General features: G+C 45.5%; 1 protein-coding gene across 9 annotated transcripts in view; it reads left to right on the top strand.

Moving 5' to 3' along the window:
• The window catches only part of GRAMD1B (GRAM domain containing 1B), a 163,685-nt gene that overhangs the window by 79,114 nt on the left and 61,788 nt on the right, over positions 1-22,783 (top strand). For 7 of the 9 annotated variants that reach the window (XM_060268295.1, XM_060268296.1, XM_035138799.2 and 4 more), the window contains one exon: positions 15,498-15,708. In XM_060268295.1, the coding sequence (XP_060124278.1) occupies positions 15,498-15,708 (211 nt within the window). Of the gene's footprint in view, positions 1-15,497; positions 15,709-22,783 lie in introns of those variants that run through there. The other 2 variants (XM_060268294.1, XM_060268293.1) reach the window with 2 other exon arrangements.

The following is a 22,783-nucleotide window of genomic DNA, read 5'->3' as shown; positions in this document are numbered from 1 at the left end:
GGGTGTTGCTTGATATGCTTGTGTGTGCACACATTACACTGTTAAGGAGAGCTAATTAGTTCCTTTTAGCGCAGTCTCCTTGCAGAGGTAGCTGACCTCTTGTTAATCCTAGATTAAGTTCTTAACTGAGAACTGGCTCTTTGTGTGTCCCACTTAAAGTTGTTGACACTCTGCTCTTGAAAGATCTTTTTGCTGCCTCTCCTTACTTCCCTTCCAGCACCGGTGAGTGCAGTTGTACAGTATCTACTCTGTTCCTGCTGCTGTGCTGTGGGAAGCCAAGTTTGCCAGCCACAGCCTCTCCTGCTACAAAACAACCACAAACATTGGCTTTATTTTACTTGTGAAAGAGCAAACTGAGGGAAGTGACTGGGAGGGATGTTAATCGTATGAAGCTGCCTTGCACTGAGTCGCTTCATTGGTCCATCAGCATCTTCTGCTCGGGTAGCAACGCTCCATGTCTCAGACAAGCCCGATACCTGAGTGAGATTCCAGGGGTTCCAGGCATTTTACCCAGGGCTCATGTTCCCTTTTGGAAATGAGGCACAGCAGAGACTGTGGTGTCTTTATGATCTATGGTTTATTTACACACATATACAACCTGAGCCTATGCTGGAGGGGTTCACAGCACTGAGGGGGTCTTGCTTCTCCCATAGCGGCAGCTGTGGATTCAAACAGAAATCAACCGTCATACTTTCCCCCTCTCTCCAGCTTTGCTGACTTTACCGTCCTGCTACCTTTCCCCTCCCGGGCCACATCGCAGCCAACTCTTAAAATTCTACTTAAAACTCTGCCTTTGTCTTCAAACTAACCTTGAGCTTTTGGGTACAATTCTAGGTAACATTTCTCAATTATCTTCTTCCCCACTCACCTTTCTTGTGAAACCTCAGAAATCATTTCACTTAGAGACGAGGGGTTGGGTGAGAGGTTGCTGAGATTTTCTCTTTCGACAGAGATGTTGTTTCCGTGGAGGATCTGATTGGGGTCAGGGAGGAGATTTCACTCAGGGCTCACCTGCTAGCAAACCCTGCAGAGTTTTTGCTTGCATTTTCTTCCAGCAGTTCTGAAGCACCATGGTTCCTTTACCAGGGGCTGCAAATTCATGCAGAGTAACGAGCTGAAATTTTCATACATTTCATATGCAGCCCACCTTACCCCAGGAGGTCAAGGTGGGTGTCATATTCTGCAAGTGGCTTCCTGTTCCAAAGACTTGCTTGCCACTTGAGGCTGTCTTTTGGACAAACCTTGAGAATGCCCTTGGCGGCTTCCGGTTTTTGCCGCGGAACGGGAAGGAGCGCAAGGTGATCTCTAGGGAGAACCTCGAGCCTTGCAGGGGGGAAAAGAGGACTTGCCAGGGCTACACAAACCTCTAAACCCCAGAATAAAATTCTTGGGGGACCAAGGATCCGTCAGAGCCCAGGGAGACTCCCCTGCTCGGAGACCAGCCTCGCTAGAGGAGACTGGAGGGAGCGGGGTTGCAGTCGCGGGCTCCAGGATTCACCTAACCCAGCAAGGCGCAGCCACGGAGCTCCTCGTGTAAGCGGATAAACATCCCAAAACATCTACACCCCACCCGGGATTCTGAGAACTTAAGTGTGACAAGAAAAGCTAAGTCCTAGGAACCGGGAGGAGGCGAAGATTTGAAAAAAAAGGGAACCTACCCGATGCTGCTTCGCAAAATGGTGCAGTATACTATAACTATGAGAGACACGCAGTGATTTAAACGACCTAGTGCGGTGAATGAAAAGGAGGTAAGACGCTTATCTAAAGTTTCATACGTGTAGAAGAGACTGTTTGGGACACCTTATAGACACCTCGTGTACTGAAAGCTGTGAGGTATAAAAAGACTACAGAACAGAGATAAAAGAATCCTTCGCCAGCCTGCAGATACAGGAGTCTGGAAGGCAAGCCGGGGAGGCAGGAAGCAACAAAGTGAAACACCAAGCAACATTTCAGACCTCAGTAGAAGAAAATGTGTCCATTTTTTAAATTTTGGCGAAAGGATGAATCTTTGAGCGCAACACCCTATGCGTCAGGTCTAGCAACCTGCTCCATCACGCCTCCTCCCTCCTCCTCTGTCACCTGGGGATAGCCATTCCATCAGACTGCTTCAACGAGAGAGAAGGAAGCAGGGCTCATTTCACCAGCTTTGCTAGAGCCTCAGCTCTATTGGGCACTCCCAGTGTTAGAAATTAGCCAGGCGCCAGGTGCATTTTGTGACTGGCGTGGGTCCCACTGCAACCTGTGAAAACCTTTGGATGCCAGGATGGCGAGTGGGGAAAGCAAAATGTCACTTGGAGAAGGATCTGAAATATTCTCTTTGAAGCCTGAATTTGTTTTATTTTTGGATTGTTTTATTTGACGTTTTAATGTGTTGCAAATCATTTTCAGATTTGTTCTTTAAAATATAAAGCAGTATAGAAATGAATGAATAATCACAATATTCACCGGGAGGAAATGGTGCCCAGGTATTCCATTGTGGCGACCGTAACCTAGGTTTAAGGCGCTATTTGGTCATTAGCTTATATATCTGACTTTGTAACACTGGGCACTCCTGCCCCTGAACTGTGCCAGCTGCATTATGGGAACAATTGTTTAGAAATTATTGCGTGAGTTTTTTATTTTCATTTTCCTCTTCTGTCCCTTTTAGCCTGTGTGTAGGGAATGTCTTGTTTTGAAGGCCTGGGAGCAGTGGCTGAACTTGGGACCTCAATTTTCAGCAGCACCATGTGAGACAGCAAAATTCTGTGGTCGTCTCCCCCCCCCCCCCGGGCGCCTCTTGCTTTCTATTCTACATCATAGTTGCAGTGACCCTGAAGCTCTGAGCCCAGTGCGACTGAACAGGTTGCGCTCCCCTAAATCCGCCTCCTGGGAGCCCTTTTGGATGAAGTGCCGTGTATAAATGCTCCAAATAAATAAATATTGTAAGGAACTATCCTGTAGAAATGTGATCAACTTAGAAAAAGGGAAAATAAGGCTAAAGTACAAAGCTATGGCCTGTTTAAAATTGGAGAAATCCAGATGACTTCATCTCTAATGGAGTCCATGGTTTGGTTTACGAGGCCGTCAGAAAACACTCTCAGTTGATGCATTAAATTTTCCTCTACTGAGGCAGGATCTTTACAACCCTGACTGCTGAGTGACTGGACTGCCTCTCACGCTTTCCTCATCAGCCTCGGGCTTTAATTACCTGGACAGGTGAGTCATTTCCCATCACCTGAGAGATGTAATATTAATGGAGGAGATGGGGTTACGGCTGAGGGAGCTGAACAGAAGCCTTGGCAAAACTGGGGGACAGTGCTAAAGTATCCGTGGCCTCAGTTTCTGCCACCAGGCAAAAAGTGCCATTTGGATGCCTTCCCCTCGTCCACATGTTTTGAAATTTCTTCTATGTTTGACAACAATTTCATTTCCATGTGAATTGCCCAAGAAGATGAGTTGCTTGAGAATTGTAAAACAACAACAACTGACAGACAGAGCATGGAAATCTCTTGTTAAAGAATCTGATTCCAACACGTTTTGATGATGATGATGATGATGATGATGATGATGATGATGATGATGATGAATAGTCAAAGAACACAGAAAACAGAGAAGCTTTTCAACCAAGATAATGGCTGGACGTGACCATGGTTCCTTATTACAATTCTGAATGAATCGGATGCATTTTCTTCCCCAAACTTGTCTGCTCTATAAGAAATGCCTGTATTGTGGGGGGGATGGGGGGATAGTACTTAAGATTAGAGCTGAGGACTTAACATGCCTGAGAACACTTTGTGAGTTAATGGCAGAGGTGAGGTTTGAACCAGGATCTTGCAGGTTCCTAAACGGATATATTTATACAGAAATAATTACCAAAAGTTTTACCCTATGTACCAGACAAGTTTTCTGCAATTTTTATTCCTTTGCATGTAAATACAAGAACAAGCTATAACTACAGTAACTTGTCCAGTGGTACATTCATTATGTTTCATATGCAGTACAGAGCTTCCATCTTCCGTTAAGTCACAGGGCTATATTGAAAGATACTTTGGGATGAACAATCTGAATATCCTTTAAAGCGATATCCTTTTATACATCTTCAATGCTCCTCCATGTTGTTTTGTATTCTAATGAAACTAATAAGAATATTTTTTGTAACAACATGGGTAATCGCCAAACAGTGAACACACACCAGAGAACTTAACCGTGTGCTACTTATGCTTTGACACCCTCCTCCAAAAACCAGCCTCTTGGCTTTTATTCCTGCTTTTTATGTTTGTCTCAAAACATGCAACACTGCAATCAAAGTGCCAAAGAGAGCAGAGAGTAATAAGCAATTCTTAAAAGTGAGCAGAATTCTTCATATACAGAGCTTGCAGTTCATGTGTGCCGGTTTAAGTATTTATGGTGAAGCAAAGACCCAAAGGTTTCTGAAAGTATGTATTATTCTGCCATGGCAGCATTTTGCTGTTTGCTGCAGTTCTTAAGTGCTGCCTCTTCTATTATTAATGTTCCTTCCATCGCTGTCTCCAGCATTTATAGGATGCATTCTTTGCTAGGACTGGCACTCAAAAGTGGGATGTAAGATAAACTTGCTGTCTGGGTTTGTCTTGCCATTGGTAGAGCGGAGCAAGCGACTGTTGCATTTTCTTTTGTTTCTCAGCGCAGTGGGCTGGACTGCTTTTATAGATGTATGCTAGAAGGGTTTGAGAGCAAGCCATGCAATTGTGTTTCCCTGTCCTGCTAGACTAGGACATTTTGTGGGTTACAATAAGCTGTGTGGAACTCAGAAGCCTTGTCTTTCTGATAACAGTAATCTGCTCAGGGCTGCTGATGACTTCTAATCTTTAAACGTACTTCAAACTTGTTCACAGATTTGAGGGTTATACATGATCCCTAAAACTATATCTATTAAAGAACCGCTGCTTGAATGTTTTAAATCCCACAGTAGATGGAACCCCCCCAAATCCTACTTAACATGCGTGTGCCATCAGAACGCTAAGGCAGAGGGATCTTAATTTAAGAGTCCATCATTAAAGAGAAGTTGTCATAAAGCGTTTTCTGTAGACTTGGTGGCCTCTTGCCTCTTGTCACATTGCACCTTCAGCCACTTCTCTCTAGCCTAGCCTGAGACCTGTGTTTGCCATGAATTCTGTGTGGTGGGCTGGTTAAGAACATTGGGCTAGGACCTCGGATTCTGGGGTTCAAACCCCCATTCAGTCACACACTGGGTGTCCTTGGGCCAGCCACTACCTCTCCATCTTGCCTACCTCAAAGGGTTTTTTGTGAGAAAGGATGTATACAGCATGCTTGTCCTCCTGCGGGGTTTGCTAGTTCTTCCCTCTAGTTCAGAATCACACCTAATTTGTAACAGTGAAGTTGGCACATGGTGCTGCTATAATTTCAATTAATGTTTCCTGCTCCTGGTTTCTTCCTGCTAACCAGAACAACAAACGTGTGTCAGGACATCTCTTTGCAGGGTAGATAGCAAGAACTAAGCGCTGCCCATGTCTGGAAAGAGATAGATGGTAGCCCTATCTTTAAAATATTGCATCTGGACGTGGTGGAGGTTAGGATTTATTTGTTGCTCACAACATAATGCCTTTTGAACTCAAGACATTTCCATCAGTATTCTTCAGATTCTGGTTCCTAGTGGGAGAGTGTGGCATGTTTTTCTTCTGTAGGTGAACATGTTAAGAGTCCCTCCATGCCTTCCACAGCAGTTTTGCTTGTTGTGGTTACAATGTTAGCAGTAAGTAAGCAGGCAAAAGTACAAATGGATGATGGCCATCCTTATATTGGCCACATTCACACCATACTTTTAAAGCACAGTGAAGCCACTTGAAAAACTCATGGCTTCCCCAAAGAATCCTGGGAAGAGTAGCTTGTTAAGGATCCTGAGATTTTCCCCCTATTCCCCTCACAGTGCTACATTTCCTAGAGTTCCCTGAGGGACTGATTTCTAAATCACTCTGAGAATTCTAGCTCTACAAGGGAAACAGGTATCTTCTAACAATTCTTAGCACTCTTAACAAACTACAGCTCCCAGAATTCTTAGGGGAATCAATAGCTGGTTGAAGTGTATTACAGTGCTGTAAATGTATGGCATGAAAGTTGCCATCCTCAGGTATTTAAGGACATGTTGTGTTTTGCTGTTTACGCTTTGCATGGCAGTCATTGTTTATATGCTGGTGTTACACTTGTGTTGTTCACACAAAGCATGGCACCGCTCATCAATTTAAGGTCGGAGAGCACAGAAGGTGCTTGGGAAGCCCGTGGCGTTTGAAGCAGAGCATTTTTTCCTCTTACTGATTTTTTTAAAAGGAGAGTTCTGCTGGCCAGGGTAAGAGTTTATTTATCCCCTGGTGAAATATACCACTGCTGGGATGCAGAATTCCGAGAAAAAAATCACCCTGTACCACTTTTGAATTCCTACCCTGCTGCAAGTGAACGGCAAGATCTTGCAACGGTTGTGCTGAAATGCGCATGGTGCTGAAGTCGTACTCTCGTTTGCCGCCCCCCCCCCCGCCCGCTTTAACCCCTCCGGACCCGAGAGGGAACCGCTAAAACCGGAACCCCTGGCCAGCCCCGTGCAGAGCAGGCGTGCATAATTGAGGACGGCGCGACTGCACCATAGGTTGCATTATGTAAACAGGCAGCGAGCAAGCGCTCCCTGTGTGCGCCAGTGTGTGCGCGCCTGTCCTGCTGCCTGTGTGTGTGTGTCCGCGCGCGTGCGTGTGTGCGAGAGAGAAGGGAACAGGCAGGAGGGAGACGGCGGCACAAGCTGGCAAAAGTCTTGAGGGGGGTGCAAAGGGGCGGCCGTAGGCGAGGACCGGCTATGGCTGGGCACACGCAGCTCTGGCGCGCTGCAGAGAGAGGGGGCTCCCTTCTGGAGTAAGCCCCCCCTTCCTAGAGGGGGGGTGAGGAAGAAGGGCTTTCAAGATGGTCCGGGAGGGGCACGGCCCTTTCACCTCCTCACTGGCCCACCCCCCCTCTCTGCCCCCAACCCCCACCGCCCAACTGCATGAATGAATGAACTCCCAGCTGCTCCACTGTATGCTACTAGTCCCTAATGGCTACCAGGTTAGTGGCGCGCTCTGCTCTTTTCTCCAGTCGCTCTCTGCCTGCCTCTCTCTCTCTGTCCGTCCGTCCGTCTCTCTTTCTTGCTCTCTGAGCGATCTAGTTGCCCATGTGCGCCTCTGCGGGTCCTTTTTGTACATGTTTATGTCGGGGACTTTCTGTGCGGAGGGAGAGAGAGAGAAAGATTGGTGCCAGAGGCATACGGTTCCCTGCTTGAATAAATCCGGAGTCCATGTTGGTGGCGCCGGCTGCTGCTTCTGTTCTCTGCTGGGGATGGGGGGAGTGTGCGGCGGAAGGCTGAGCATGAAAGCAGCCAGTGTGACATCATGTTGCAGAGATGCCTCTTCTCTCCCCCCCCAAACCATCTCCTCTTTGGTTGGGGTGGTAGGGTTCAGTCCCCCCTCCAATCCATCCTCTGCAGCAGCCACCGTCACATCCTCTTTGCAGTTGAAGAGTGAAGCAGTGATTTCTGTGGTCTTTCCGCCTCCCTTTTTGCTTCTGGGAAGAAGAGACAGGCAATATGCTCCTGGTGTTTCGCAGCCCTTTGAACAGAGAGAAAGAGAGAAAAGGGGGTTGAAGGTGGAGATTTGGTTGATTTCTGAGTGCGTCATGCAGCAGCAGTTGGGTCTGCTCTGTGTGCGCTTGTGTGCCCATGTGCTCCCTGGCTGTGAGCCCCCCCCAATCCTGCTTACACACACACACACACACACACCGCTTTCCCCTTTTTTGCCTAGGGTATGTTTCTTCCAAAGATGACAGGAGGAGACAAAGGGGGCTGGTTATGAGAGTCTGACACATCATCTCCTTTCACGGTTTGCAGTGCTGGAGGCGGGTGTTAGTGATGATGATGAAGGGGACTGTCTGAGGTGGTTAAGGACAGGGAGGAAGATGGGCGGTGAAGGTGTGAGTCTATGTCATTCCGCCCCCTCCGCTCTCGCTTTATCTGCCTGCCCCTTTTTTTTTTTGTCGCTGTCATCTTCTTCCTAGAAATGAGCACATGCGGGAAAGACTTTACCGCACACACCCCTTTCTGCAATTGTAACTGCACCAGGAGTAAATAATAAACCTCTGCTCAAGGGAGACCCAGGTGGCGCTGTGGGCTAAATCACAGAGTCTAGGGCTTGCTGATCAGAAGGTCGGCGGTTCGAATCCCTGCAACGGGGTGAGCTCCCGTTGTTCGGTCCCAGCTCCTGCCCACCTAGCAGTTCGAAAGCACATCAAAGTGCAAGTAGATAAATAGGGACCGCTCCGGCGGGAAGGTAAACGGTGTTTCCGTGCGCTGCTCTGGTTCACCAGAAGCATCTTTGTCATGCTGGCCACATGACCCGGAAGCTGTCTGCGGACAAACGCCGGCTCCCTAGGCCTATAGAGCGAGATGAGCGCCGCAACCCCAGAGTCGGACACGACTGGACCTGATGGTCAGGGGCCCCTTTACCTTTACCTTTTACAAGGGAGATGGGAGTGTCTTCTGGGGATGTGGTTTCAGCCCTGTGGGAGGAAATTAAGAGTCCCAGTATTTCATGTAAAATCTCAGGATAACTTTTTTGTTTTGTTGTTTTCTATTAATAAAGAGATTCCTATGCTGTAAATGCAGTCTAGGGAAGCCTCCTTTCATACTTTATGTACTTATTAATTGCATTTCTAATCCCAACTCTATGACCTTTTCCTCCAAGGAGCTTGAGGTGGCATACATGGCTTTCCACCTCATTTAATCCCCACAACAACCCTGTGAGGTAGGTTAGGCTGAGAGGCAGTGACTGGCTCAAGGTCACCCAGGAAGATTCATGGCTGAGTGGGGGTGTGAGCCCTGGCAGGTCCTAGTTTGACACTCCAACCAGTCTACCCAACTGGGAACCACCACCACGACTGATCAGGCCCTTGCAAATTGAATGCGTGATGATGAGCATGTGCCATGGTGAGGGTGGGACATGCTTTGCCCCTGCATCGCTCCTTGCCGACCTTCAATAGCCTGAAACATAGTTTGTATTTACATTCTTATTAGTTTAAGTGTTATGTAGGTTTGGCTTGGTGAATGCAGAGTACAGTAAGAGCAAAGGCTACAGAGACTGGAGGGACAGCCAGGGGAGGGAGTGAGGTGGGAAAGAAGCAGGATAGTAAATGAAAGGAGTGTCCGATAACCCCTGCAAAGTAAATGGAGTTGATCCTGCTTGCTCAACACTGAAGATCACCGTGTCTTCTTTTAGCCTATGAAAGTTGATCCCGGTTGAACTGCAGGTAGATGTTGTCAGAGGCTTGCTGCATCTCCCTGCTCCGGGAAAGACAATCTCTCTCCTGCCACCCCTCCCTATCCCTAGCAGGATGTAACACCCTCCAACATACATGAGAGTGTCCTCAGGGAAACTCATAAACATTACATGCTGCAAAAAAAGGAAAAAAAGGATTTGGCTGTCTGTTTCATTGCTGTCTGTACAAGCTGTTACCACTGTGTAGCTGTCATGGCAAGCTGGCTTAAAGACAGGCCAGTTCCCCAAGAAATGGAGAGCTTTTGGAGGCAATAAAACTAGGCTGTTGTTTTGTGCAGATATTTTAAAATAACAGTTTTGAGTTCTAATGAGTTATGAGCCAAATTATCTGAAGGTGCAGTGGGATTCCACCTCTGGCTAATATTTTTACGTCCCCCCTCCCCCCGGGGCTTGGTAATGTCTTCAAATATCCCAGCTGATCCTGTTAGGTATGTGCTATTGCTATGAATCCAAGACCCCATATTAATGTATTGAAAATTGCAAAAGAGGAAATTATCTCCAAAGTGCAATATAGTTTTACCAGGAGTTGCAGAACATGAAATGCAGAGCTTTCTTGATATGTAGAAATAGAGATGCTTTGGGGTTGCACCGTTCATTAAGAACTGAGCCAGTGTTTGAAACTCCCCTTGTTCTAGGCACATTTTGTGACAGGGAATTTCATTAGCGCGAGGAGTTTCTGAGCTCTGGGCGCAGTACTGCACCTAAGACTTCAGATTAAAACTGGAAGGAAGGAGTGGAAGCGAAGGAAGAGCTTTATCTGCCTCCCCACTTCCAGCTACTTTCTGAAGACTGGAGAAGAGGCCCTCTTAAGAATATTAGCAGGGTGGGCAGGGGAAGGACTAGAGCACGTAAAAAATAATTTTAGCTGCAGTTCATTCATTTTAGCTGCAGTTCATTCATTTTCAGCTTTGTATTATTGTTATTAAAAAAGCATGCCTAGATATTCCGTTGTTGCACCCATAATCTAGCTTTAAGGTGCCATTTAGATCCTAGCTTTCATATCTCAGTTTCTAACACTGACTGATGCTTAGGAAGTGATATCAGTTTGCATGCTCATTATTATTATTATTATTATTATTATTAATTTAATTTCTATACCACCCTATACCCGAAGATCTTTTTATGCCAACAGTCATTAGTCTAACAAGACTTATTTCCTTACTACTTTTAAGTTACCTTCTGGGAGCAGTATAGTGCACCTGGAAACAGGGAGCTATTGCTGTATTGATCATAGATGCACAAACTGTTGCAGCAGGAAAGGAGGGTGTTCTGAGAGAGTTTACAAACAGATATGTGTGGTTTTCAACTTGGAATAATTTTACTTCCTGTCTTTTTGAAGAGGCAAGAAGTATGGTATGTGCTGCAGAAAGAACAGCTTGTAAATACCCCTCTTTCAATACTGTAGCTAAAAACTGCTGCCATATTTCAGAGACCCTTTCACCAGACTCCATATTCTTATTGGGAAGCTTCTATCACTGTATCTAAAGCAGGGTTTCCCAAACTTAGGTCTCCATTTTTTTTGGGAGGGGGGGGGATACAATTCCCATCATCCTCAACCACTGGTCCTGCTAGCCAGAGATGATGGGAGTTGTAGTCCAGCAACAGCTGGAGACCCAAGTTTGGGAAACCCTGATTTAAGCCAAATAAATCCTTTTATTGTTTTTAACCTCTTTGCAAGCCTGAGCTCATTCTGAGCTTTAGCCTCCATGACATTCATCCTGCAACTGTTGACTACTCTTGTATACTCTTTTGTGATTTTCCATTTCTTGCATTTCTTATAGATGCCCTTATTAAATCTCAGCTCATCTGTAAGCTCCTTTTGCAGCCACAATGGTTTCTTTAGATGCCTCCCATTTTTCTTTCTTGTCTGCATTTGGGCCTTCAGTATTTCACCTGAAAGAAAATCCTATCTTGGACTCCTTTCTCTTAGTATTTCTGACTCTGGGATCTCACCCAGTTGTGCCTTAAACTGTTTGAACTTCGCCTGAAAGTCCTGAGTGTATGTACGACTATACTCAGCTTTCTCTTGCCTCTGTATGCTGAAACCCAGGAAGACATGATCACTTGCTCCCAAGTTTCCCAGTACTTCCACTTCATCAATAAATTCCTCCCTGTTTGTGAGGAGCAGGTCCAAGATAGACGATCCCCTATAGTTGCTTCTTCTACCTTCTGGGAAATGAAATTGTCAGTGAGGCAACTGAAGAATTTGTTGGAGGATTTGAATGTGAAATGAAATTTGTCAGTGTCACCCGCTGTAATTTTGAGAAAAGGCAAGTGAGAGGTGACATGATGGAAGTTTATGAAGTTAAAGTATGACATGGATCAAGTGGCTAGAGAAAACTTTACGATGAAGCTGAATGGAATATTCAGGAGAGACAACAGAAAGCACTTCTTTGTACAACTATGAAACTCATTCCCACAGGAGGCTGTGGTGGCTACCAGTATCCCCGAAGGAGCGTCTCCACCCCCATCGTTCAGCCCAGACACTGAGGTCCAGCTCTGAGGGCCTTCTGGAGGTTCCCTCACTGAGAGAAATGAGGTTATAGGGAACCAGGCAGAAGGCCTTCTTGGTAGTGGCGCCCGCCCTGTTGAACACCCTCCCATCAGATGTCAAGGAAATAAACAATTATCTGACTTTTAGAAGACATCTGAAGGCAGCCCTGTTTAGGGAAGCTTTTTTAATGTTTGATGTTTTATTGTGTTTTAATATTCTGTTGGGAGCTGCCCAGAGTGGCTGGGGAAGCTTAACCAGATGGGCGGGGTATAAATAATAAATTATTATTATTTATTATTGGAAGTTGGATGACTTTAAAAAGAGGATTGGACCAATTCACGAAGGGCAAGGCTATCAGTGGCTACAATGGCTGTGTTATATGTCAACTGTCAGAGGCATAATGTCTCTGAATACAGTGGTACCTCGGTTTGTGACCACAATCTGTTCTGCGGAGGCGTTCGCTCGCCGAAGGCACGCTTCTGCGCATGCGCGAAGCACCGATAGAGCGCTTTTGCGCATGCACACTCTGTGTAGATCGCTTCTGCGCATGCGCGAGCTGCGCAGATCGCTTCTGCGCATCCGATGCCGCGGAACCCGGATGTAAACACTTCCGGGTCCGCGGCGTTCACTCGCTGAAGCGTTCGTAAACGGAGGTAATCGTAAACCGAGGTTCCACTGTACCAGTTTCTGGAAGCCACAGAACATGAGAGTGCTGCTGCGCATGTGTCCAGTTTGCAGGCTTCCCCCAGGCATCTGGTTGGGCACTGTGAGAACAGGATGCTGGACTAGATGAGCCCAGCCGGGCTCTTCTTATATTCTTCCGGACTGCTTGATTGGAGATGCCTTGCAGGTATCACAGCTAGCAAGAGAAGCTTTGCTATGCTGCTAGGATTGCCTCTCACTGCTGCAGGGCTCAGGAGCAAGCTGCCCACTTTCCCTGGCTAATGAGTGGCACCCCAATGAACTGGTAAAAAGTAGGCTGTCCTCCATACAGCACTCTTGGAAACATTTAACAATATCTGATGGTCAATTAGTAAGCAGTTGATTGATTGACTAGTCTGCTAGTATTAGAGAAGAGAGTCCAGGTTATTTAACCTCACCAGTGGGAATACAATATCTACATTGGGATTTAAATCTAGTGAATTGTCACAGGAACCCTACTGTTTTCTGACTTTGTTTGAGTGGCTGCTATTTACTTACTACTAGTGTATATCCACCAAATGTATATTTTTGGCTGGTGGAACAATATACTGTATCGTGGTATCCAGTATTAACAGCCTTGCTAAGAAACCTTTTGAAATCCTGAAGACAAATGTTTCAAACATTATACTGTTAATAGCCTCATTCCCTTATTCCCTAGCAGAACTGCAGCATTTGAATGAAAACTATATTCATGTAGGAGAAAAAAGGCTCTAAAACTCCTGCAGTTTTCAAGCTTTCTTCTGCAATCGCGATGTCTAGGATCACACACACACACGAGTTGCAATCATTAGTTTTTGCCACCAGTCCTGCAGCCTAAAGTTGTTCTCATAAAATTGTATGTTGTGTATCCATTGCAGTGTTGTGTTTCCAACAAACTTATCCGGATTGCTGAGAGGGGTCATCTGGGGTTTTCAACAGCCTTTGGCCAGTTAGTTTAATAAAGTTTTATTATATATATATTTTTTCTAAAGTGGGTCAAGCTGTTTTGTCATTTCAAGCGTGGATTCCTGGTTCCTTTGCAAACCCTGGTTACTATGGGAACAACAGAAGGCATTTGTCATGGCTGTTCTTGGGTCAGATTCAAAACTCTCGGATTGAACAGGAACAGCAAAGGTTTTTTGAAAGATTTGGGGTTGGGGACTGAGAAAGAAGGCAAATCAGAATTGTCACACGTGCCAAAGAGTGTTCTTGCTCTCTTCTGTTGTCCAGCAGAAAACTTGATATTCATGTGTCATAAACTGTGGTGAAACTTTTCCACTGATGGGTAAGAATATTAGATCATTTGTCAGAAAATCATTAATTTTGTGTTGCTTCCAGCAACCTTACCACTGATATATAGTGGGAAAACACTGCCTCTAAAAATGTGGAGGTTCCATAGAATCATAGAATTGTAGAGTTGGAACATCTAGTTCAAGGAACATCTAGTTCAGCCCCTGCAATGCAGGAATCTTTTGCCACAAGCACCTGGTTGGCCACTATGAGAACAGGATGCTGGACTAGATGGGCCATTGGCCTAATCCAGCAGGCTTCTTCTTATGTTCCTAAATCTCTCTTCCTTCTTAGAGCAGCAGATACGTTTTCCAGTTGCCTGGTCTCTACTCTGCAGGGCATGATATCTGTAATGCCAGTGGACCGTGCCACGCACAACCTTTGGAGAGTTTGTACTGAAGGGCAAATCTCTTTTAATTCATTGATGAAAATACCAAATACTGCAGCAGATGGTGTTCAGTAAGATCCCTGAAAACCAGTATAGTATAGCGTTGCAGGAGATGTGGCTTTTAATGCATACTTTGACATGGAGGAAAGCATATGACATTGTTAAAGTCGATCTTTCAGCCTCTACCTTACAGGACCAGCATGAGGATGAAAGAAGACAAGGAAGAGAGAATATTAGGGGAGGGAAAGAAAGCTAAGGAACAATCAAGGAACTGTCTAGGGCTGCAATGGAAGCACCACATGTAGAAATTCTCAGCTGAAGGCCTGTCTTTGGTATAACATGAGCAGTCACCCATTCACTCTATAACCTTCAGTTAATGAGCAGCAATGTAAACCAGCTCAGTTTCGTGGGACTGTTACTGTTTTCAGTGAGGCTTCCTGCCATACAGTAACCAGAAGATTCATGCACAAAGTGATTTGCCAAAGGATTTCTGTCATTTCCCAGACCTGCATTTGGTTGGTCAGATTTCAAACACGTGCCTGGAGAATGAAACGATGAGCAGAGCTGAAGCAGTAAGAATGCCAAGAAGAGCAACCCCAACACTGAACTAAAATAAAAGTAAATCATTGCAGATATTCCAACCGAAAAGATGTTCATAAAATACATCAAAAACAAAATGTCAGCATGTTATCATTTATAACTGCCACTTAGTCGTATTTGCATTTACAAAGAGCAATTTTGTAAACTTACAATACATCTTGCCAGTTGGAAAAAAATGTAATAGAAGTCATCCACACCCCCACACCCCATCACTGAAGTGAGTTTGCACATCACTAATGTCACACCAAAGCGATTAAGTACATAGTTGCTGAATGTGGTTTGACCACCCTTAAGTGGTGAGGTTGATAACTGCAACTTGTCCTCACCACCTCCCCTTTTTTACTTCTTGGACTCATGTGGTTAGACACCCTATCTTAGGAAACCCTGAGGGTTCTTTTTTTTGGGGGGGAGGGAGCAGTTTTAGACTAGAGGTGGGAAACCTGTGGGCCTCTATATGTTGCTGAGCTCCAGTTCCCATGAGCCTCTGCGAGCATGGCCGATGGTCAAGGAAGATGGAGTTGTTGTGCTACAATTTATGTGGGGGCCCAGCTCCTCTGCCTCCGAGGAAGAGGGTGGAGGCTCTCCTTCCAGAAGCCACACCTGATAGCTCCTGTCTCTGTGTTCCTTTTAGAGCCCCCAGGTGGCACGTCGTAGGCACCATGCTTATTATACCTGTGCTTTGTCATGTTATTGACTTGGCTCTCTTTTCCTCCCCCTTCAGCACTGCCAGTAACTCAAATCGCAGCAGTCCTGCTTGCTCCCCTATCCTGCGCAAACGCTCCCGGTCTCCAACGCCACAGGACCCCCAAGGAGACGCCATGGTGGAGAAAGGCTCAGACCACTCTTCAGACAAATCCCCTTCCACACCAGAACAAGGCGTGCACCGTAGCTGTTCCTCTCAGTCGGGTCGTAGCGGGGCCAAGAATTCCAAGGTGAGTCTGTTCACGAATAGTTTGCGCTCTCTCTCTCTCTCTCTGTTGTGTACTCATATTGTATAGTATGGGGAAAATGACCACTTGTGTCCTTCCTCTTTACACCTGCTTCCCAATTATTTTTGTTGACTCACTTCAATTAGATCCTAACTTTGCCCTCTGATAGAAACCAAATCAAACTGGTTGGCGCTTGAGTAGGGCTCATTTGACAGTTTTCTTAGTTGTCTTCCTACTATCAAATATCCATGCGCGTACACACAGAAATTTGTGGCCCTGACAAACTTTTAATAGTATCCACAGACTAATGTTTTAAAACTACTAAGGTCCCCAGCATCAATGTGAGTTCCAGGACTCTGAATACACGAATCATTAGGTTTGTTAGCTAGACTGCACAACCTTTCTGAACCACAAGTTAAAAAGGGTCAAAGGACATTATAGTAAATGATACTCACCTAGCAGTCTGTGTGAACTTGGTTGTGAGTCCTAGAAACATCGGCAACATGTAGAGCAGGCATCCCCAACCTGCGGCTCTCCAGATGTTTTGGCCTACAACTCCCATGATCCCTAGCTAACAGAACCAGTGGTCAGGGATGATGGGAATTGTAGTCCAAAACATCTGGAGGGCCGAAGGTTGGGGTGCCTGATGTAGAGGTTCTCTTTGCAAAACAAGAGTACATTTTAAAAGGGTTCTTTGAACATTAAGAGCATAAGAAGTGCCCTGTTGGATCTATCCAGTTCAATGTCCTATATCCTATAGTGGCCAGCCAGATGCTTATGTGAAACCCCAAGTCAGAAATGAAGGAAATAGCCCCCTCCCACTGATGTCCCTCGGTAACTAGTATTCAGAGGCAGAGTGCCTCTGTTCTTGGATGTAACACACAGTCATCATAACTTACCTTACCCTCCATGAATTTGTCTTAATTCCTTTTAAAACACATTTAAAAGAACTAAGACCACACTGCTATTCTCTGGCCTGTTTGGCAGTCTGGTAGTCAGATTCACATCATGGTCATTCCAGATTCATATCAGGCTTACTACAGCTTCTGTAGGCTGCAAACACTACACTGCTTCTGAATTGCCTGGCCCACACTCTGCATAAAAAGCTTATTTTCTGTCACCTGATATTCAATCAAGAATGTGGCAGGATTTATAAGACAGCTACTGCTCTTGAGAGGTGTTCTTTTTATTATAAGCAACATGTGTGAAAAGAACAGATACCTATCTTAAGGTTCCGGCTGCTGAGCCCCCCTTCTTCCCCCCCCCACACCCCTTAATTTTAATTATTTCTAGCTCTTTATTGCTTCAGTCGGTGGGGCCTTATAAAAACCCAGACCAGCATGCCTTGAATGAACAGAGCAGGATATTGCAGCAGGTAGTCGAAAGTTCCTGCTGGAGGAAAATATGCCTTTGGGGATTTAATTTGCAACGATGAAGTGCCAGACAGCTGTCTGTTTTTCTGGTGCCAGGCTGTGTGAAACGAGCTGGTAGGCTGTTCATAGCGGAGTCCTCAGTTTCTAAAGAAGCCCACCTTACGCCATTATCCTTGATGGCTGCTGTTGGGGGCTCAGCAGAGAGCCCACAGGTTCATTGGTTTGCCCAGAACCCAAATTCCTTTCCCTTCCAAATGGGGACCTTTCAAGGGAGAGAGAAAACTTCGCTGTCTGCGGAAGCTAGCTTTCCTGCTGCTGCTTCTGTTGTGCCTGGTCATAGCGAAGGGAGCCACCGGTCAGAAAACATGACATAAAAAGAGCTCTGCTGGATCAGGCCAATGACCCAGATGCCGCAAAGGGGAAACCCTTAAGCAGTACCTAAGCATAAGAACAGTCTCCCTTCCTGCAGTTTCTAGCAACTGGTATCCAAAAGCATCGCTTCCTCTAACTGCAGACGCAGATCTTAGCCGTTGCCGTTGGTAGCCATCAATAGCCCTTTCCTCCATGAATTTGTCTGATACTCTTTTAAAGGCACCCAAGTTGGTGGCTATTCCTGCCTCCTGCAGGAGTGAGTTCCATAGTTTAAATATGTTCCATAGTTTAAATATGTCTTTCTGAACTCTGAAAGGGAAGGGGGTGCATTTCCTGATTGTTTTGAGTTTGCTTCTCCTGAATTGTGTGTATAACTTCATTTATTTCCTTTCCTGCATGCTTTTTCTGCATCTTTTTTTCTCTTTCCTTTTAAGTCACACAAGCGCCTCTCCAAAGTAAGCCTTCTTTCTAATCTCTGCTACCCTGCTATAGAGTTGATCTTTGGTTCTCAGGAGCCACCTGTGTGCTGTTGTGAAATCCTTCCCTCCCCCCTTAAGAAATCCTCCAAGTATCTCTGTGGGAATGTCGGTAGCTGCTTTCTTCCCCCACCTACACCCCTTTGCCTTTGAGCCTTTCAGCTGGTTTTCCTTGAAGTTCCTGGCAGTTCATGGAGACTCCTACATAAACCTTGAGTAAAATTTTTTCAGAGGTTGGCCTGTGATGTTGTGGCGGCCACTGGTTATGAAGGCTCATTTACCCAGGCACTGCTATGTAGCTACCTTGATTTTAAAAATCCAGTGGAACCCTGAGATTCCCATAGGTACCAGCAGGACACTAAAACAGACCTATCAGCTCTTGTATGTTTTTCAAATATTCTGGGTCCCTATTGCATAGCTCACCATATTTGGAACCAGGGGTGGAACTTGCCCCTCTACTTACCCCCCTCCTCCTCCTGCCAATTGATGGACTCAACATTGAGTGTTATTTTTCATCCCGAGATCTTAACATGTGGGACAAAGCTTGCCCACCTAGAAAAATACTTTGTCTCTTCTGTGTCACCCTGGATTCTCCCCCCCCCCCGATGCTGCCACTGCTTGGAATAAAGATTCATGACCCAGTGACTTCGAAGAAATCCAGCTTTTACCCACACAACCACCTCCCCACCCAAGTGATATTCTGATTGTATGTTCCTATGCAATCCTGGGAATTCAAGGGCTGTGTTCACGTGGCAGTTTCTTCTGTTTTCACGACTTTTCTCTGTGTTAATTTCCACATTATATTTGAGCGTTTAGATACTTCATAGATCATAAGTTGGAAGGGACCTTGGAAGGATCATCTAGTCCAACCCCTGCAATGCAGGAATATGCAGCTGTCCCATACAGGGAAGGAACTTGCAACAATCCACTTGCAGAACAATGGTGTAACCATGGTGGAATTTAGCGCACGTGTAGCACTCAATTCCATATTGTTTGCAAATGGATTCCCCCCCCCTCCCAGAGGCAAATAACATGGAAATGAGCCCTAAACTTGCACAATAAAGTTCTTGAAATAGCCTTTAGGTCATGTGAAAGCTCAAATGCAATGTGGAACTTAACAGTTAGGGGGAAGTTGTGAAAAGGGAATAAACTGCCGTATGAATGCAGCCTACGGAAGATAATCTTCAAGTTTACGTTTTCTCCTGGGGTTGTTTTTCCACAGAGGGGTGCAAGAGAAGTTTGTGGGGTTTTTTTTAGGGGTTGGGGCAGCGGCTAGAACCATATCTTGTCAAGCCTGCTATAATGTTCCGATCTTTGTCAATCTCAGCCTCGCTCAGCTGTTCACCCTTTTTCGTGTGCAGTGGAGCAACAGGGGTGCTTGTCTGTTCCATCCCCTACACAGGAAAATAAGCTAGTGGTTTCAGGACCTCAGGTGTGCTGCTATAGGTTTGCTTCACCCAATCCTCCTCTATTTCACCCAATCCTCCACTATTTTTTTGAGGACGTATAGCACGAAATGGGCCTATGTGCATATAGCTGCATGCGTCAGATCTGCGCATTACTTAATGTATGACGGAGGCGTGGGGGTTCCCACATCAATAAGCGGTTGAGGGACATGCATGAACCAGAACTTTGTCTTCAGTGACAAGAAGGCTGCGTACCAGTTGGTGGGTTTAGCAAATGTGGGTGTGGCCAGGCAAGAAAGGGGTATCATCAGAACATACTCCAGCCCAGGCATCCCCAAACTGTGGCCCTCCAGATATTTTGGCCTACAACTCCCATGATCCCTAGCTAACAGGACCAGTGGTTGGGGAAGATGGGAATTGTAGTCCAAAACATCTGGAGGGCCGAAGTTTGGGGATGCTTGCTCCATAGCCCCTTAAAAGCTCTAGAGAAGGTCACAGACAGTGTTCGAAATTAGCCAAGTGCCAGCTGTATTTTGCACCTGGCTTTCAACCACTTGAGACCAAGTGAAGATGCTTGGGTGCCAGGATGGTGCATGCCTGGGGATCATTGGACCTGGATTGTTTGCGCACACTTAATACCACATCCTGCAGAATTATATCAGTTATATTTTATCTGCTCCATCAGAATGAATTTCAGGAACCAAAATGCTTTTTCTGTGCAATCTGAGCAGAAGCAGGCACCATTAAGAAAAAGAGATCGGAAGACACCAATATATTTGTGGACTGTCCCTGGATAAAGTGACTTTTCCTCTTTTAAGTTCTCAAAGTTCTTAACCTAGCTCAAGGTTGTCATCTGAACTGGCCAGATGTTTAACTGATAATCAATCACAGCCAGTCCATACTGTCACAGTACTTCCTAGACATGTTTCTTAATCCCTCTTTGGGTCAGGAATCTGGAATAAATTTGAGTAGCTGAGAAGGGTCCGAGGTTGATGATAAGAACATAACCCCCCAAGTCTTGCTGTGCCTCTCTCCTGCCTCTTTCCTTTCACATCTTAGACCTGCTCTGCTTTCTCAAAGATAAGGGTTTAGGTTCAGTGAGATGAGACAATTTTGAACTTGTAACTTTTGACTTTTGTGGGTCCTGCCTTTCTACAACCTTCTGCTATGACACAGTTTTACCGTTAGAGGGAGCTGCCCCCCAGCTGTCATTCATCAGCACATGTCCTCAAGGCAAAATGTATACAGTACTGTACTCACTTGGAAAGTGCAGACTGCTCGCACACCATCCATTTATAACATTTAAAAGCACATTAGTTCTCCCAAAGAATTTTGTAGTTTGTTATGGGTGCTGGGAATTGAAGCTATGTGAGGGACAAACTACACTTCCCAAGATTCTTTGCAGAAGTCCACGTGCTTTTAAATGGATGGTGTGTACTATGCAACCATCCAAGGCAGTGTGCTCCTTATTTCCTGTATGTTTGAAGAAAAAGTGTTTTTTGAGACAACTCCAAGGAATATATATTTTGAGAGGGTTAGGTCAGATGCCTAAACGAGCATCTAAGATGCAACTGCAAATCACATCTAATCTGGCTGCAGGTTTTTAAGGCACACTTGCTTGTTCCCTTGCTCTTAGAGCAGAGAATTATTTCTTTCCTAGCAAAGGAAAAGGATTGGCTTTTTTCTTTCTTTCCAAACTATAGAGAACATTCTTACTACAAACAAGCAAACAAACAAACAAAAATGAACAAACAACATCATAACAATGCAGAGTGGTGGTTATTTCAAGGGCATTTTTTTTCAGTGTTCAAAATAATTTAGGTTGTGGGGGGAGAGGTAATGGTCCCTTATGGGGCTGAAACAGAATCTTGCATCCTCATGCGGCAACTTTGAGCTGCGTTTCTCAATTTGAATTGTTGGGCGCCAAATGTGTCGCCCTGGAAAGTGCCACCTGATCCTTCTGTGTCCAGATCTCCCAATGCCGTTGTCTCAGCCTGTGTGCTTTACTCATGATACTGCTCATATCACTTCTAAACCTTGTTTGTTGTGCCTTGTCAAAGCACTATGCAGTTGGTTATTATTGACCAGGAAAGCTGCTGCTTTTTATTATTTTAGAGCTGGAACTGAGAAATAGGTGCTTGGCCAAGTTGCTAGGATTTGAGCATAGATCTTCTGGGTCCAAGTAATCTGTTGGGTGCAGGATTGACCCTAACCGCAGGGGCTTCCTAGGAGCTTTCCCGCCTTTCCCTTTGCCCCCTTTCTTTCCACTACCGTGTTTCTCATATTATAAGACATGTCTTATATTTATTTTTTCCTCAAAAAAACACACTATGGCTTATTTTCAAGGGATGTCTTTTTTTTTCCTCCTCCTGCCGCGGCCAGCATTGCTGCTGCGCCTATCACTATGTCTTATTTTCGGGGTATGGCTTATATTCCTTGAATGCTTAAAAATCCTGCTATGTCTTATTTTATGGGTATGTCTTAAAATATGAGAAACAGGGTATCATGTCTGGCTGGCCCACCCAACCCATTTTGCCAGCCCAGAAGGACAGCCTTGGGTTGCTACAAGCCTTAGAAGATAGTTATGAAACTGCCTCTGGGTTAATCCTCTGCCTCTTCCGCCCTCTCTTTGTGACAGCACAATGGTTCTTGTAGGATAAAGGGTAACTGGAATCAGCAGCTGTACGTAGTAGAGGGGAGAGTAAGAAACCTGCACTGGCTATTTCTTACATGCCCCTTCTGTTGCCAGGAATAATGGATGGGCCTGAAGACTGCCCTAGTAACCGAAAGGAGTGCTCTCTGGCTCTTTGGCCAAAAGTATCCAACAGGCAGGGTGGGTCTCATGCAACCTCACCAGAAGTGAACTTCTGTTTTGGCTATAATTGAGCAATGAGGGCAATATCATGGCTAACACATAAAAGCGCCTATGCTAAGCAAATGAACCAGTGCACAGAATTAGGCATGGCTTAACTTGGGGGCTTGTTTACATGATCAGAACTACCTAAAGATGTCTCGGCGGCTTACGCCAGGTTAGTTATTGTGAATCAGTACCACCTGCCATCGGGGGAAAGCAATACTGGCATAATACTACACCTGTTCTTCTGGAGCAAAGCATTTGATCTGGCAGCGCCAACAGCAATGTCCACATGAAGTCATTTGCTGCTGAAGACGCTGTGAGGGTGCACTGCTGCTGTGCGAGAACACAGATGCCAGCCCATCTCTATATTTTTGAGATCACTGAGCATTGTGCTTTCCTTTGTCTATTAGAGATGGCAACTTTCCTACTTGTTATTGTACGATGAAAGGGTAGCAATACACAGGAACCCTGGGTCTTGCCAGCCTTGTTGACTCCCTTCTCACCAATCTCCGATTTGCTACTCAAAGTGGTACACAAATGAAGCATGTTAATGGGGGAGATATCACTGGATCACACAGCAAAACTGTAGAGGAC

This window comes from Zootoca vivipara, chromosome 15 (genome assembly GCF_963506605.1).
Source record: "Zootoca vivipara chromosome 15, rZooViv1.1, whole genome shotgun sequence".
Taxonomy (NCBI): domain Eukaryota; kingdom Metazoa; phylum Chordata; class Lepidosauria; order Squamata; family Lacertidae; genus Zootoca; species Zootoca vivipara.
Note: the sequence above shows the minus strand (reverse complement) of the source record. Positions and strands in the feature narration are given on the sequence as shown.